This window comes from Scyliorhinus torazame, chromosome 13 (assembly GCF_047496885.1).
Source record: "Scyliorhinus torazame isolate Kashiwa2021f chromosome 13, sScyTor2.1, whole genome shotgun sequence".
NCBI classification, from domain to species: Eukaryota; Metazoa; Chordata; class Chondrichthyes; order Carcharhiniformes; family Scyliorhinidae; genus Scyliorhinus; species Scyliorhinus torazame.
The window spans coordinates 198,084,267-198,101,981 of NC_092719.1; the positions used below are offsets into that span (position 1 = coordinate 198,084,267).

At 46.1% G+C, this 17,715-nt stretch overlaps 1 protein-coding gene across 7 annotated transcripts in view; it reads left to right on the plus strand.

Annotated features, from left to right (window-relative positions):
• The window catches only part of plxnb1b (plexin b1b), a 323,503-nt gene that overhangs the window by 231,856 nt on the left and 73,932 nt on the right, over window positions 1-17,715 (plus strand). For 4 of the 7 annotated variants that reach the window (XM_072472813.1, XM_072472814.1, XM_072472815.1 and 1 more), the window contains 5 exons: window positions 1,432-1,540; window positions 6,739-7,668; window positions 8,715-8,843; window positions 12,198-12,323; window positions 16,324-16,417. In XM_072472813.1, the coding sequence (XP_072328914.1) occupies window positions 1,432-1,540; window positions 6,739-7,668; window positions 8,715-8,843; window positions 12,198-12,323; window positions 16,324-16,417 (1,388 nt within the window). The remainder of the gene's footprint in view (window positions 1-1,431; window positions 1,541-6,738; window positions 7,669-8,714; window positions 8,844-12,197; window positions 12,324-16,323; window positions 16,418-17,715) is intronic. The other 3 variants (XM_072472817.1, XM_072472818.1, XM_072472819.1) reach the window with 3 other exon arrangements.

Below are 17,715 nucleotides of genomic sequence, written 5' to 3' on the forward strand. Positions count from 1 at the left end.
TCTATGCCCCTCATAATTTTGTATACCTCTATCAGGTCGCCCCTCAACCTCCTTCGTTCCAGTGAGAACAAACCGAGTTTATTCAATCGCTCCTCATAGCTTATGCCCTCCATACCAGGCAACATTCTGGTAAATCTCTTCTGCACCCTCTCTAAAGCCTCCACATCCTTCTGGTAGTGTGGCGACCAGAATTGAACACTATACTCCAAGTGTGGCCTAACTAAGGTTCTATACAGCTGCAACATGACTTGCCAATTCTTATACTCAATGCCCCGGCCAATGAAGGCAAGCATGCCGTATGCCTTCTTGACTACCTTCTCCACCTGTGTAGCCCCTTTCAGTGATCTGTGGACCTGTACTCCTAGATCTCTTTGACTTTCAATACTCTTGAGGGTTCTACCATTCACTGTATATTCCCTACCTGCATTAGCCCTTCCAAAATGCATTACCTCACATTTGTCCAGGTTAAACTCCATCTGCCATCTCTCCGCCCAAGTCTCCAGACAATCTAAATCCTGCTGTATCCTCAGACAGTCCTCATCGCTATCCGCAATTCCACCAACCTTTGTGTCGTCTGCAAACTTACTAATCAGACCAGTTACATTTTCCTCCAAATCATTTATATATACTACAAAGAGCAAAGGTCCCAGCACTGATCCCTGTGGAACACCACTGGTCACAGCCCTCCAATTAGAAAAGCATCCCTCCATTGCTACCCTCTGCCTTCTATGGCCTAGCCAGTTCTGTATCCACCTTGCCAGTTCACCCCTGATCCCGTGTGACTTCACCTTTTGTACTAGTCTACCATGAGGGACCTTGTCAAAGGCCTTACTGAAGTCCATATAGACAACATCTACTGCCCTACCTGCATCAATCATCTTAGTGACCTCCTCGAAAAACTCTATCAAGTTAGTGAGACACGACCTCCCCTTCACAAAACCGTGCTGCCTCTCACTAATACGTCCATTTGCTTCCAAATGGGAGTAGATCCTGTCTCGAAGAATTCTCTCCAGTAATTTCCCTACCACTGAAGTAAGGCTCACCGGCCTGTAGTTCCCGGGATTATCCCTGCCACCCTTCTTAAACAGAGGAACAACATTGGCTATTCTCCAGTCCTCCGGGACAGGTACCATATAGTTCAGCTAATTGGTGAATTGCTGTGCATTTCCAGCAATTTCAGTTTTGTAAATGTGAGGAAAACCCAGAGAAAGGCACCTGCCAAGAAATTCTGTAATGACTGCTTAATCGCCAAAGGATGTTGAGAATTTGCTGTTGATTTCTAAACCATCGGAAGCATTTGAAATGTTCTCGTTATTTTTCCACTTTTTCCACGCACTTAATTGCAGGCCTGCGATTGCACCATGGTTTCTGCGGAGGCTGGCAACATCACCGCTGACTGTGCTTGTGTTTCTCTTCCTGCTGCCTCTCTAGGTGCCGTGGATGTGTGAGCAGTCAATGGGGTTGTAATTGGTGTGTGCTCCAGCACCACTGTACTCACAACACTACCTGTGAGGATGAGATGATCATTTTTAATGAGAATGTAAGTGTCGGGATTGGAAAGACTGATTTGGCCAGAACGTTACCAGAGTGGGGTTTACCTGGAAAGGGAAATCACGTTTAACCAATTGACTGGGGGTTCTTTGAGGACGTAACATGCACTGTAAAGCAAGGGATGCACTGTACTGTACTTACATTGCCAGAAGGCATTTGATAAAGTGCCACATCAGAGAGTGTTGTGGAAAATGAAAGTTCACGTTATAAGGGGTAACATATTGGCATGGATAGAGGATTGGCTGGCTAACAGGAAGCAGAGAGTAGGCATAAATGGGTCTTTTAAGCTTGGCGAGTGGTGTGTCACAGGGATCAGTGCTGGGGCCTCAACTGTTACAATTTATATTAATGACTTGGGTGAAGGGATAGATGGATGGTTGCAAAACTTGCTGATGACCCAAATATATGTACGAAAGTAAGTTGTGAAGAGGGCAAAAGGGGGGGGCGACAAAAAAATATTAGGTAGGTTAAGTGAATGGACAAAGATCTGGCAAATGAATGTGGGAAATTGCCTATTTGGGAAGGAAGAATAAAAAATAAACATATAATCGAAATGGTGAGAGATTGCAGAGTTGTTGAGGTGTAGAGGGATCTGAGTGTCTTAGTGCATGAATCACAAAAGACTAGTATGCAGGTACAGAAAGTAATTAGGAAAGCTAATAGAATTTTATCATTTATTGCAAGGGGAATTGAATTCAAAAGTAGGGAGGTTAGTGCTTCAGATATACAGGGCGTTTGTGAGACCACATCTGGAGTACTGTGTACAGTATTGGTCTACTTAATTAAGGAAGGATGTAAATACATCAGAAGCAGTTCAGAGAATGTTTACCTGACAAATACCTGGAATTAATCAAAGAATAATACAGCACAGAAGAGGCCCTTCAGCCCATGGAGTCTGTACCGACACATGAAAACATCTGCCCTGCCGACCTAATCCCATTTGCCAGCACTTGGCCCATAGCCTTGAATGTTATTATGTGCCAAGTGCTCACCCAGGTACTTTTTAAAGGATGTGAAGCAACCCACCTCTACCACCCTACTAGGCTGTGCATTCCAGATCGTCACCGCCCTCTGGGTAAAAGGATCTTTTCTAAACCTCCTGCCCCTCACTTGAACTTGTGTCCCCTCGTAACTGGCCCTTCAACTAAGGGGAACAACGATCAAGTCGCCCCCTCCTTCTTCTCTGCTCCAGCGAATGGGGGGGTTGTCTTTTGAGGAAAGATTGGACAGGCTAGACGTGTACCCAGTGGAGTTTCGAAGAGTAAGAGGCAATTTGATTGAAACATGTACAGTCCAGGGTTGATGTGGAAAGGATGTTTTCTCTTGTGGAAGAATCTAGACCTTTGGGTTACTGCTTAAAAAGAAAGGGTTTCCACTTAAAATGGAGATGAGATTAAATATTTTCACCCAGGGACATAGGCCTCTGGAATTCACTTCTTGAAAAGGTGGTGGATGCAGAGTTTTTAAATATTTTTAGGGCAGAGGTGGATAGATTCTTGGTAAGCAAGGGGGTGATAGGTTATCGGGTGTCGGACGGATGCAGATTTGAGGTTACATCAGATCAGTCATGATCTTATTATGTGGCGAAGCAGGCTCCAGGAGCCGAGTGGCCTACTTGTGCTCCCTGTCTGTATGTTTGTATTTCCAAACACACTTCAGAAGGGTTGATCCAAGCAGTCACTGAGCTGTTACAGAGCAGGAAGGCAGAAGACTTCATTGCAAGTCAGTGCTGAGCTCATTCAGTTCAGCTGGCGTTATGGTAGAACTCTGCATTCGGCTTCCCTGGTTAGAGACAGAAAAATCACCTGGGGTACCCAATCACTCTTAATAATAACCCCAACTAGAAATCTCTGTGCCTGCTTGGTGAGGACAGCATCACTCTCGTCTGTGATGACCAACATTAAGGGGGACATCCATTGATAGTCACTTGAGGTAACTTACACCAACTTCAGATGTGGAGGGGAAGAGATGTCTGTGAGCCGCATACAGCGAGTGAGAACTGGCAGTTGTCTCCTGTGGTTTGTTTGTTTTGTATCTTCACACGCTTTTCTTCCCCTTTGGGGAATGGCGGGGAAGTGTTGGAAGAATTAGCAGGCTGATTATCAACCTGTTTGATTTGTGCCCTGAACTCTCCTCCTGGGGCCAACAGGTCCTGTGGTGGAGTCACTGGCCCAGAGGCTAGAGCACTGCCCAATAAGCTGCAAAACCTCCTCTTCCTGGTGTCCTCTTCTGAGCATCACACCACAGGGAAGATATATTAGTTTGCATAGATTTGCCAGAATGATACCAGGGTCAAAAAGGATTAAGCTTGTGTTAAGGAATACGTTTTTTTTTCTTGTGTCTAGAAAATTGTGGGCTGATCTAATTGATGATTAAAGTATTTGATAGGGTAAATAGTGAGAAGATTTCTTCCTGTGTCAGAGTCTTAAACATGGGAGGCATAACCTTAAAAGTAGACCTTTGAGGGGTGATGTCAGAAAGTACTTTTCACTTAAAGAATGGCAGCAATGCAGAACCCTCTCCCCTCAATAGCTGCTGAGGCTGGAGCAGTTGAACATTTCAAAATTAAGATTGAGAGGCTGTTGTTGGGCAAAGTTATTAAGATACAGATCAACCGTGATCTAATTGAATGGCGGAGCATGCCTCAAGGGCCATTCGGTGGCCTGCTCTTCCTTAGTTTGCCTGAACTGGGCTCTCGAATTTAGAAATGAGTTTCGAATCTAAGGGGAGAACATTTTGGGAACTGTTTGCTCAGGCGATGGGGCGATAGGAATCTGTTGGCGCGTCTCAGTGACTAAATACTAGAGTAATTGGAGCCGAAAACCCCAGAGGCCTGCTGATTAGCAGGTCCCTATTTATCCCTGTGCTGAGCTTTGTGCACATTAGCAGGTGCCTCTTGTTGAAGGTACTGTGTAATGCCCACATTACATGGTGTCTGCTTTGTTGCCTGATGACAGTTGGTGTTTCTGGGTGGTTGTACTGAGTGACTTGGCCATGTGGGAGTTCTTCCCTCAACCAGTGAGGGCCAAAGGTTAATTAGCAGTGTGAGGATGATGCTATCCATCTATCCTGCTATCCATCAAACAGGATGCTGACTGAAGTTAATTATATCTAAAAAGTATCTATCTCATCCTTTCACGGACTGGAAATGCTCTGATTGAAGCTGGGTTTGCAGCATATTGATGCCATTACATTTCTGTTGTCCTGTGTGGGACATCAGAATTACATGAGCACTACAGATGTCACCTGAGCTGTTTTAATAATGCAGCTTAACGCCTGAACAATCCGTAGCCCAGCAGTTGTGCCTTGTTTAGGTGAAATGAAAGTCGCTAAAGTCCCAGAGGACCATAGGTTGCTTTGAGAGAGAGCTGACTGCTGGTGATTTAATCTGAGGGTCACCAAAACACAGGCGAGGGTCAAGGTTGAGAAGGCGGGGTCTTCAACAGCCAGCACGAGAATTGAACCCACGTTGTTGGCGTTGCTCCACATCACGTACCAGCCTTCCAGCCAACTGAGCTAACCAACCCACTCCCTTTTTTAGATAGCTTGAACATCTTTTGAAAGCAGGATCTAGAAAGGGTGGCACGGTGGCACAGTGATTAGCAATGGTGCCCACAGCTCCCAGGACCTGGGTTCAATTCCGGCCTCGGTGACTGTCTGCGTGGAGTTTGCACCTTCTCCCCGTGTGTGCGTGGGTTTCCTCCGGGTGCTTCGGTTTCCTCCCACTGTCCAAAGATGTGCAGGTTAGGTGGATTGGCCATGCTAAATTGCCCTTAGTGTCCAAAAGGTTAGGCTAGGTTGTGGAGATAGGGTGGAGGCATGGTTTTAGGTAGCGTGCTCTTTCAAAGGGCCGGGGCAGACCCGATGGGCAGAATGGACTCCGGCACTGCAAATTCTATGATTCCAGGAATCCCTGGCTTTTTGACGTGGTCAGTGGGCGTTGTGACCCTGCCAGAGTTCAGGAGCATGTTTGACGAGCACTGCTTTGCTGTGCTGGCAAACATTTCCCTTTTTTTTTGTCTGAGAGCATGCAACATCATCATGTACAAGAAAAGTATCAACAACACTTGAATAAAAAGATCAGAACAAAAATTACGTGCAACTTTACCCACGGTTAATCTTGACAATTTAGAAGAATGAAACTGTGGTGAGCCAAGGAAGTGATTTTAAGTATTAAAAGGACCTGTCTCTCAGAATGTTGCAGGGAGATGCTAATTTTTGAGAAGGCCGGATTGAAACATTCTCAGAGAATGATGGTGTGAATAGTTTACCTTAAAGTATTAAGGTATAAAGATTGAGGTATACAGGAAACTGTAAAGTAAGAATTGAGAAAATGCCAACTCATTGAAAAATAAATACTGTTGATACCATTGGCAGATAAAGAGTGAAATTATTGTATTTTGCAACAGTTGGTATAACCTTTCCTTGGAGTTATTTTAACAGTTGTAAGTTTGCACTCGATCACTTCATATCAGCAATTCTTTCCTCCAAAGCTGTATTCTCTACCTCCAAAAACAAATCAATCACTTTCTTGGGTGAACTGTTCTCATGTTAAATGTGTCTGATCTTGCATTTATAAGCTATTCTCCATTAAAGGAGCTGTATGCCATAAATCAAACCACTGCAACCCAGTTCCTTGATGTCTTATGATTTTTCGAATAGAGTCTGATCTGAATTAATTTGTTTTCAGAAATCCTTAAGGAAGGAAACTGTTACCAAGCACGTTTCTCCCTAGCGCTGCTCCGAAGGGATCAGAATTCCATGCTCAACTATCCTGGCACTTGAATGTACCAGCAGTCGGGTATCTAATAATATCTTCCTGAATAAAATGAACCTTCTCGAATCATAATTCATAGAGTTTCTGGATGACACGGCTGATTCTGCCTGAAAATGCTGCTGCTAAACATTTCAGCAACTCCTACAATACCAAAATCCTTTGTTAGGCCTAAATAAAAACCTACAGCTCCTTTAATGAGGGATTGCAAAGGACAGCTTTAATTCAGTGTGATTAAAATGAAAATGTTTCTGTTTTGAAAATTGATTCCGAAATCAAAAATAATGAATTATTTTCTGTCTCTGTCTCTCGCTGTCCCTCTTCCCTGTGTCGGTGTGTCTCCCTCCTTTCCTTTTTTTTCCTCCATTCTTTCTATCTTTCCTGATTGATTTAATGGCAATCGTTCCCTGCAGTTTGTGTTACCCTATGTGGCTCCTCCCACACTTCCGACAAAACCGCTCCGCATTGACACCACCGTGGTTCCAACCATCGTCCACCCCACCACCGTCGCCCTTACAACGATAGCTACCACCACCCCTGCCACCCTGTCCAGCACTGTGGCCACCCGAGTGACCAGAACCATGCCACCTACTACTTTGTTAACCAGTGTGCCCACCATTGCAGTGGTGCCAACCAATGCGACAGCATCTCCAACTGCCCTGCCAACCACTGTGTCCACCACGTCAGCTCCAACAACTGTGCCCACCACTGGGGCAATCACAACTGTGCCAACCACACAATTAACTACAGCCAGTCCGCTCATTGTCACAACTACTGCAGCTGAGACGGACACCACTTCACCAGTCACCACTGAATATGCAGCCCCTACCACCACCCTGGCCGGTGAAGCCTTAACCACAGTCGCATCGACGTCGCCACCCACTACATTTTCAGCTCCACCGCACACCAGCCCCCAGACAGCAGTTGTCCCTCCTACCTCTCTAGTCTCCGAAGCCGCCACCGCAACTACATTTGCGTCTCCTTCGAACAGTACGGACCAAGAATCCATCCCTGCTGCCACAACTGTTCCCCCGGCAGATCCCACGAAGCCCCCTCCCACTTGGCTGGCAGTACCGACTGACCCCAGACCCGATCACCCTGCCACCTGGGTCCCTCCTGTCCCACCCTCTGATTGGCCTGTGGAGGGTGTTGGTGAGTGGAAGGAGCCAGATTCCTGGGCAGAAGCTGTACAGATTGAGAATGACACAGCAGTGTTTTCAGCCGCTGCTGTGCTGCTGTCAGGTGACGGAGATGTTGAGAACCCTTCTCCTGCCTTTCTCCACCTGCTTGACACTGAGGTCGACTACCACTTTGATCCTGGCTCTCCATCCTTCTCTATACAGGTGAGTTTAACTTTGTTTCTTGGTGGCCAGCCTTTTAAACTGACTAGGTAAGCAATGTCCATGATTGGGTTCTGCATTGTCTACTGTTAGCCTTATATTTATCAAAAGATTGCTAAAGTTTCACTCTTTCCTCTGCTGAAAAGCCTTGGAAAGATACTTTTTCCCATCTTGTCATGATGACTAAAGCCTTGTGACACCATGAATAGCGAAAGGTCCCTTTGGCATAAATGTCTTAAATAAGAAGAGTTCAAATAAAATGCTGCCGGATTGAAAAGATTGTGGTGGCTATATAGTCAGGGGAGTCACAGTGGTTGACACTGTTGCTTCACAGCGCCAGGGTCCCAGGTTTGATTCCCAGCTTGGGTCACTGTCTGTGTGGAGTCTGCACGTTCTCCCTGTGTCTGTATGGGTTTCCCCCGGGCGCTCCGGTTTCCTCCCACAAGTCCCGAAAGACGTGCTGTTAGGTGTATTGCACATTCTGAATTCTCCCTCCGTGTACCCGAACAGGCACCGGAGTATGGAGGGGATTTGTACAATAACTTCATTGCAGTGTTCATGTAAGCCTACTTGTGACACTAATAAGGATTATTATTATAAATGTGCTGGACAATGTGGTTGTTCTAATGCACGTCTTGTTTGCCAGTTCATGGATCAATTCGTCAGTAGTTTGAAGCTGGCACTCAGGATCAAGCGGCCAAACTTTGTGAATGATTCCCAGAACATGATCAAATGCTGCTAGCAGATCCTCTCCTCCGCCATCAATTACTGGCAACAGTAATTCAAAAAATGTTGCATTTGTACGATAGACTGAACATTCTTTTGTCGAGCACCATCTTGTTTACGCCCATGGTGGGGAAACAGTGAGGTGTAATATTAAACAGGAAAGTTCCACGTTGATCATTTTCTAACGCCAGAAATATTATCTGGTGAGGAGCACGTTGATTTTGCTTTGGAGAGGTTGGTACTGGAGCAGATGGGTTGTGTGTCATAGACTTGCTGGCTTGCTTCTGCCTAGTGAACCTTTCTGTGTGTGGTCTTTTGTACAGAGCTACGAAGGGTTGAATAAAGGTCCTGTGGCCTGTCCCTGTGTCGACGATGTTCAAGGCTCGTCCCTTCTGCCTGTCAACACGGAGCGCAAAATAACACTGGCAGGGCAAAACCTCCATTTCTTTCAGGTCAGCACGTCTGAGATTATACAGGGTAAAGTGAAATACAAACAGGAAATACACTGCAGGTCCGTCAATGTTTCTCGGATTCCTCGCAAGCCCAGCGTTTTCTGTTGGGACTTCTTGTTCTTCATTGGATTATTTTCTCTTTAATCTTTAAAGCCTGTGGTAATGTGCACAGCGGAGCCGGAGAACAAGCTGAAAGTGAAGCACCGACGGTTGGCATGAGGACAGGCAGTAGGGGCACTCCTGATTGGCACCATGATGGACTGAGCCCAACACTGGTGTCAATTGCTACCTGTTCATCAGTCTGATAGTTTTACATTGGTAGCCTGAGGGGATTGGAGCTTAAACAGAGATTCATAACCGCCTGCGTATCACTTTCCTCGATTAACCGTTCCTCCTGCGGCACAAGAACTGCAATTTATAATCCATAGAATCCCTGCAATGGAGTTAGGAGGCGGTTCAGCCCTTTCACACTGCACCCCTCTGCCTGCCCTCCCCCGTCACACAGCGCCCGCCCACCCCCTGATCCTGCTCTTCTCCCTCGCTCTTCCCACCACCCTCCACACCGGGCTTCTCTTTCTCCCCCTTCACAACCCCCTGGGCTCCTCTCCTCCACCGCTAACCCTCCCTCCTCTCTCCCAACTCCCGGCTCCTCCTCTTCTCCCATCAGCCGAAGGCTTTCCTTCCCCACACCTGATTCCTCCCTCTTCCCCTTCCACCTCCCCCTGCAGACGCACACTCTCCTCTTTCCACACTCCTCCCTAAATTCCCCCCCCCCCCACACTCCTTGCTCTTCTCCCTCCACTCTGCCTCCCCTTCCCCCACCTCCTCAGCCCATCCGTCGTGCAGTTTCAAATGATTGGCAGGACTGGGGAGGTGGGAGCGCGCCAGGTGAGGAGCCCAGGGTTGTGGGGTGGAGGCGTGTCTGCAGCCAGGATGGACGGACAGACGGGGGGAGGGGGGGGGGGGGTGGACTGGGGAGCGGAACCCTTGGGGTGCTGATAAGGTGAAGGAGCTGAGGAGCAGGAGTGGTTTAACATTCTCTACCAATAGCTCAAAATATAATCTACATAACAAGTTGGGTAACGGCAGAAATATCAGCCCAAATTCCTGAACGACAGGTCCCAGCAAAACCTTGGAACTTCCAGATGTCAGAGTGAGATGGCCAGAAGTTGCATTGCCACTGCAGCCATCAATGGCAGAAAACATGTGTGCGTCACAAGATGCAAGCCACCAGGTTAGGTGGATTGGCCATGATAAATTGCCCTTAGTGTCCAAAATTGCCCTTAGTGTTGGGTGGGGTTACTGGGTTATGGGGATAGGATGGAGGTGTTGACCTTGGGTAGGGTGCTCTTTCCAAGAGCTGGTGCAGATTCGATGGGCTGAATGGCCTCCTTCTGCACTGTAAATTCTATGATACTTATTCTATGAAGTCTAGTTTTCCATAGAATCCCTAGAGTGCAGAAGCTGGCAATTCGGCCCATTGAGAGTGCACTGACCCTGTTAAAGAGAACCCTACCTAGGCCTACATCCCCACCCTATCCCTGTAACCCCACCTAACCTGCACATCTTTGGACACCTAGGGGATATTTAGCATGGCCAATTCACCTTTGGGTCTTTGGGAGGAAACCGGAGCACCCGGAGGAAACCCACGCAGACGAGGGAGAAAGTTCAAACTCCACAGTCATCCAAGGCCGGGATTGAAGCCAGATCCCTGGCGCTGTGAGGCAACAGTGCCCTGAAGGCACTGAGTGCCTGAAGACACATTGCCAATGGAGACCCAGAAACGTGTGTCGTTGATACCAATGGATTCAATAAGTGGTCAGCAGATTTATACCAAAGAATACAACTGACAGTGACAGTATTACATCTGCTATCAATATATTAGCATAAAACCACTTTGGGTTTACAGGAATATGGGAGCAAGAGAGAAAAAGACCAAGTTCCACTTTGATATGCAGTACAGTCACTTACGTTGACCGTCTGTTCTGTCAAGTGCAGCGTTAAACATCTTCAAATGTACATTGTAGCCTTAATAACCCGTTAGCAGTACTGGGCGAAGATCCTGGTTCCAATCAAATTGCCTCCGATAGAATTGATAAAGGGCTTACCTCCCTGATGCAGGACAAAGTTGTGCAGTGGCTTAAAGAATCCTGTCTTTTTAGAGCGTGGTGCAGTGGTTAGCACTGCTGCCTCCGGGCGCCCAGGGCACGGGTTCGATCCCCACCCCAGCTCACTGCCTGTGTGGAGTTTGCACATTCTCCCCATGTCTGCGTCGGGCTCACCCCCACAACCCAAAGACGTGCAGGTTAGGTGGATTGGCCACACTAAATAGACAAGAAAAATAATCCTTTTCAACTTTGCAAGATAGATTTCATAAAAACACGCAGTGGTGCAGTTTGTTGTTGGAATACTGGCCACCGGGATGTAAGTTTCATTCATTTGAAAAAGGAATTTTGCTTTGTGATGTTGTTTCACACTGCGCAACAAGACAATCTGTCACCACACGGCGATGTTTACAATCTGTGTAACACAGTGCTGGAAACTGCAGGGGGGCAGTGAGCAGGACAATATTTGACACCGTGATTTCCCTGGAGTTTCCATCAGAATGGGGGGGCGAAGAAAGAGGAGGAGGCAGCAAAGTGAATGAGAGTTATTGAGCAAGGAACGGAGTAACATTGTTTATTCTGATACAAGTGGAGCAAAATGACACCCGGAGTGAAAACCACGTAGACACTGAGCATGAATGCTTTGGGAGTTTGTGTATTCCTTAATCTTTTTAGTAATTTGGGAGCCGACAGTGGTAGCAAATATATGTACATCGATCCGTTTGTACAAAGACAGTGTGATTATAGTTTTGAATGTTGTTGTAGAATTATGGGCCTTTCATGTTGGTCGTCTCTTGATTCTAATTACAGGAGCCTTGCATCTCATTGCCAACTCCTGCCATTCCTGCTCTGAAATCCTTTAATCCCAGATAAAACTTGGGTCATTGAGTCTGCCACCATTACATGCAAAAGGATTTAAAAGCTTAGATTCCCAAGGGCCCAGCTCTTGGATATAGGGCTTCTGGAATCCAAATTGAAAGGACTGGTATGAAAAAGTGTCTTCAGTTTATTCACGAGTTAACTTTGACAGCTGAAGGGATATTTATGCATCGTCGTACACCCCTCCACTTTAATATAGAAACACAGCAGGGCTGAGCCATTTCCTCAGTCTTCCACGTGTAGCAGAATACCCATTGATTTTCCGTGTTAACACATGTTAAGTGTTCTCCTTTGGATTAAAAGGAATGCCCAAATTTCTGATTCAGGTAGGCGGTGCCTCTCTCTAACTTCCTGTATTTCTGTCCCCCAGCAGGACCCCGAAGGAGATTATGAATGTGTTTTTGTTATTGAGGGTCGGATGGTGGTGGTGGAGGCGTTTGTTGAAGGAGATGACAACGATCCCACATTTTACTTCATTACTTGTCAGGTACACCAGGTAAGGAGCAAAAAAGGAGTCAGCAGAATCCAGCAAAATGGTCAGGGGGCAGATTAGCTCAGCTAGTATTTGAGTCTTTGCTGTACAATTCAATGCTGGGTGATCTGGTGGGCATTATACAGAAATATTTCAAAATCTTCTTGTCGTGTTAATCACCCTGGGGTAACACGGACTGCAACTGGATGCAGTTGTACTTGAAAGTAGACTCCAAACTTTGATAGTTCAATACACTTTATTGAACTTGTTAAGCAGTGCACACAGTTCGCTGTGGGTTTAACACTCTACTAATCTAAGTGTGCTTACTATAACTAACTAGGCCAGACTAGCTCTGAGCCACGTGTAGAAGGTGCTAACTGATATATACACCCTGACTGTCACTACAGTTGTCACCAGTGGAAAGAGGCAGTGGGAGACCACTTTCTAAGTGTTCTGCCTGGTGATTGGTTGTGTTCTGTCCTGTGTGTTGATTGGCTGTACTGGGTGTCTGTCACTGCCTGTATCTCATTATGTGCGTGAGTGCATATCATGACACTTCTGACAAACTGTGGACAGCCCATAACCTGCAAACTGACTTCTCAAAACCTCCATAGTTTTGGCACTTGTGATGTTGGCCATAGACTCAACATGTATCCATGTGTTACAGTTATCGACCAGAACACGGTACTCTTTCCCTTCCACTTTAAAGAAATTGACGTGTACTCACCCCATGGCTTTCTTGTGTTTTTGACCAGGGAATGAAAGGAACACTGATTGGATCATTTCTCATTCTCGAGCCACTTCGTAACTTTTCACCAAATCTTCTATCATATCATAGAATTTACAGTGCAGAAGGAGGCCATTCGGCCCATCGAGTCTGCACCGGCTCTTGGAAAGAGCACCCTGCCCAAGTTCAGCACCTCCACCCTATCCCCATAACCCAGTAACCCCACCCAACACTAAGGGCAATTTTGGACACTATGGGCAATTTAGCATGACCAATCCACCTAACCCGCACATCTTTGGACTGTGGGAGGAAACCGGAGCACCCGGAGGAAACCCACGCACACACGGGGAGGATGTGCAGACTCCGCACAGACAGTGACCCAAGCCGGAATCGAACCTGAGACCCTGGAGCTGTGAAGCAATTGTGCTATCCACAATGCTACCGTGCTGCCCACTCTATACTTCTACCTCCCTTTGCATACCAAACATAACTTCTCGCTACTGCTTTTGTACGGACCTGCCTGCATGCTCCGCCATGAAGTTCCTCCAACAATCTCTCTCTAAACCATGGCAGAATAATGACTTTTAAACACCATCGAAGGCTGGCCTTGATCTGCACTCGGTTCATTTCCCTGTGTGAAATGCCCCTGCAATTTCTCACCATCAAACTCAGTGATGACATGATTTAGCACTTGACTGAGTCCTAGTGAGTTTTTTCACCGATTTCTGTGGCAGACACCGGCATGTCATTTGTGTACGAAAAGTAATTCGCAATGGCTAGAAATGAATCCGTATTCGCGGGAAAGCCTGACTGTCTGCGTTTGCATGATCTGCTGACTTTAATATTGTACTGATGGCTAATTTTACCATTTGGTCAGCCTTGCTCAAAGACTACTTTGTGCTCGCTTAGCACTTCTTCAGTCAAACGCAACACTTACGATCCATATTGTAAATGACATGGCCCAGTTTAACCGTATCATCTTCTAACCAGTTCCTTCTCTCAGGGTGGCTTTGTTCCCCGGGACCTGATGGGTCCCCTCCCCGGCTGACTCAGAAAAACCATTTTCTTGCAATTTGAAACAATCTGCCATTTCCGTGGCCTCATTGTAGGCCACCTCCTCTGCATCAGTTTATTGCCTTTACTCAAAAGGTTGACCTGGATTTTATTGTTCTTCAAATCTCTTACAAACATGGAACAGGGCGGCACACTGGCTAGCACTGCTGCCTCACAGCATCAGGTACCCGGGTTCAGTTCCGACCTTGGGTGACTGTGGAGTTTGCATGTTCTCCCCGTGTCTGCGTGGGTTTCCTCCTGGTGTTCCGGTTTCCTCCAATCCAAAGATGTGCAAGTGCGGTCGATTGGCCAAGCTAAATTGCCCCTTTTTGTCCAAAAGGTTTTAGATGGGGTTTCGGGGACAGGGTTGGGGCATGAGCCTAGTTGGGGTGCTCTTTCAGAGGGGCGGTGCAGACATAATGGGCCAAATGGCCACCTTCTGTACTGTAGGAATTCCATGGTTCTAGGGTGCTCTTTGGGACGGTCGGTGCAGACTTGACGGGCAGAATGGCCTGCTTCTGCACTGTGGGGATTCTTTGATTCTATTCCATGTCTCGAAGGTTGATTGCTAAACTTGTGCTTACCTACTTGTGACGAGACTGGTTCTTTAATTCAAGACCATAATCTTCAACACTCTCACTTCTGCTTCCTCTCAGGGAGGCAACTCTCGGTGCAGCCTCATTTATCATGTCATACTGAATCCAGAATCTCATTCATTTGGGAGTCGTCCGTTGTGCTTTCGTTTACACCACTTCAACAGCCTCGTGCTGAGGAAATCACTTGCGTTATCCTCAGTTCCTATTTTATCTCTTTAAGCCAGATGGGTAACCTTTGTTTGTAATTACCCCCAGTTGTTTTTGTTAGGGTCCGATTTCCCCCACTATCCCCAAATAGGCCTTCAGCGCCACTTATTTTTTCAGTTATCATGCTAACCCACTCTGTTCCTGAACACAGTCTACACACACGGAGTAATCTTTCAAATTCAAAATATTCCGCTATCGCAATATGTTACACATACCTTTCTGTTAATCTTTTGACCATGATCAGAGCTCTACAGTGTATTTGTTATTATTATATCCTTGGGTTTATTCGCGATCATGTTAGGGAATACTGCAGATACGGGAGGTCGTGGCGTAGTGGTATTGTCTCTGGACTAGTAATCCAGAGACCGCTCTGCGGTTCCAGGTTCAAATCCCACCACTGCAGACGGTGAAATTTGAATTCAATAACAATCTGGAATTAAAAGTCTAATGATGACCATGAAACCATTGTTGATAATCGTAAAAATCCATCTGGTTCACTAATGTCACTGCCGTCCTTACCTGGTCAGACCCACAGCAATGTGGTAGACTTTTAGCTGCCCCTCAAGGGTGTGGTGATATGCCTATGGGCTATATCATAGTTGGATGGTGTGCGACCTCCAACCAGCAAATGGCGGTACAGGCACACCATGCGGTCTCCAGACTAAAGGTCATGTGATCTGGATATAAAGGGAGACACATTTGTCCACCTTCTAAGAAGATTGAGAGAGTAATAAGACCTACATGTAATTGGTCAGGGCTATGTATAAGTTCCAGAGGAGTAGAAAGACTCCATGATACCATGCTCTGTATCTGATTGCCATCTTACCACACGAGGCCCAATAAAAGGATCCTGGTTTGGACATACCGAAGTGTTTGGTGAGTTACTTCATTAAGTACAAGGGATCAAACACAATAAAGGGCAATTAGGGACGGGCAATAAATGCTAGCACAGCCTGCGATGCTCACGTCCCATGAACAAATTTAAAAAAAATGCAAGGTCAAGAATCAGATAGATGTTTCTTGGAGTGATTGTTCTGACAAAGTGGAGGTCCCAAACACAAACTTGCCTTTTTCATTTTCAGCTGTTGACAAGCCTGCGATGTGGTCCCAACATTTTCTGTTTTTATTTCGGAACTACATCGCTCGCAGTTCTTTTTGCCTCTCTTGTATCCTCTTGCCCTCGAAGAGAATGCACGCTGGTGGAAGGGTGACAACGCTGTGCCCTGCGTTCTCCCAGTAGGCCTAAGCTGTGTGCCAGGAGCATCAGTCTAGTATTGCCTGGGTCTTCCCACAATTGGAGCAAAAAAAAACACAAGCATTTTTCATTCTCCTTTGGTTGTCACCCCTGTCCACAAACAGATTTAACGTTTAAGTTTGATTCAGGCGTGTAGATATTTACTATATATCCTTGGTCTGTCATCTGCTGTCTCTGCCATTACAGTACACCTACTCCACAATGCAGCAAGAGTATAACGCAACAGTATATATCCAGCGGCGGCCCAATTTTAGAGTGGACAGCATACACGATTTGCACAGTAAGTACTTTCATCTTTTCCTCCAGAAGGTATGCAAGAAAGTGGAAGTGTTTCCTCAGCCTGTTCCTTTTGCCCTGTCAAATTGTCAAAATATTCACATATACTGTAAAATCTGGTGTTTATATTCTTGACATTTCTCATGCTGTCACTGTATAATTAGTACAGCTGACTCGTACTAATGAGCCATATTGACACCCCTGGTGCTGGTACTGTGTATGCGATACAACCTGAGTACATGTTTCTAGAATCCTAACGTTCGGCTCATCGAGTCTTAACCGACCCTCTGAAAACTCGTCCTGTCTAGGCCTACTCCCCTAACTACCCCTCCTCCCCCTAACCTACATACCTTTGGACACTAAGGGACAATTTAGCATGGACAATCCACCTAACCTACACACATTTGGACTGTGGGAGGAAACCGGAGCACCCAGAGGAAATCCACGCAGACACATGTAGAACATGCAAACTCCACACAAGACAGTCAGATGAGGCTGATATCGAACCCCGGTCCCTGGCGCTGGGAGGCAGCAGTACTAACCACTGTGCCACCATGTTCCAATGTTGATGCAAATCATTTGCACCATCTGCTGCAAAATTAATGTAACAACATCGTTGTGTTCGCGAAAAACTTTACAACACATCAAGGAAGCTCTAGCGACCTCAAAATGGCTCATTTTAATGGTTCAATTCGCCTGTGTAAATAAAACATGAGAACTGTAAAAGTAAAGGTCCTTTTGTGTCTTCTCCCCTAACCCTGTATTTATCGTCTCCAGTGAACAACTTGTGGAGAAAGGATTGGTTTGGGATAATCCATTAACAAGTTGATTATAAATGTATCTGATCTTTTTTCTATGCGATGTGGTTATGAAGACATTCTGTTTTCAGATAGAAACCTCGATTTTTATTTTGGTTTATTCATGTATTATAAGAAATATGATGTCGCCCTCTTGTGGGTTATTTCTCACTTACCCTGTTGAACTTGTTCTTATTTTGTTGAGGTTCTTCTCTGTATATTAGTGCTCATCTAATGTATGTACATTGGACTTTTACAAATATTACATTTCCAACAGAACTATTAAAACAATTTTTCTTAATTTGAACTCCCTCCTACTCCCTCCACTACACTTTCCTGCCTTCCTGTGAAGCTGGGTAATCACACGTTGATTCCTCTATAATCGAGGTTAAGTTTGGTTAAGTCGGGGCAGCACTGTGGCGCAGTTGCTGCGCCATTGCTGCCTCACGGCGCCGAGGCCCCAGGTTCGATCCCGGCTCTGGGTCACTGTCCGTGTGGAGTTTGC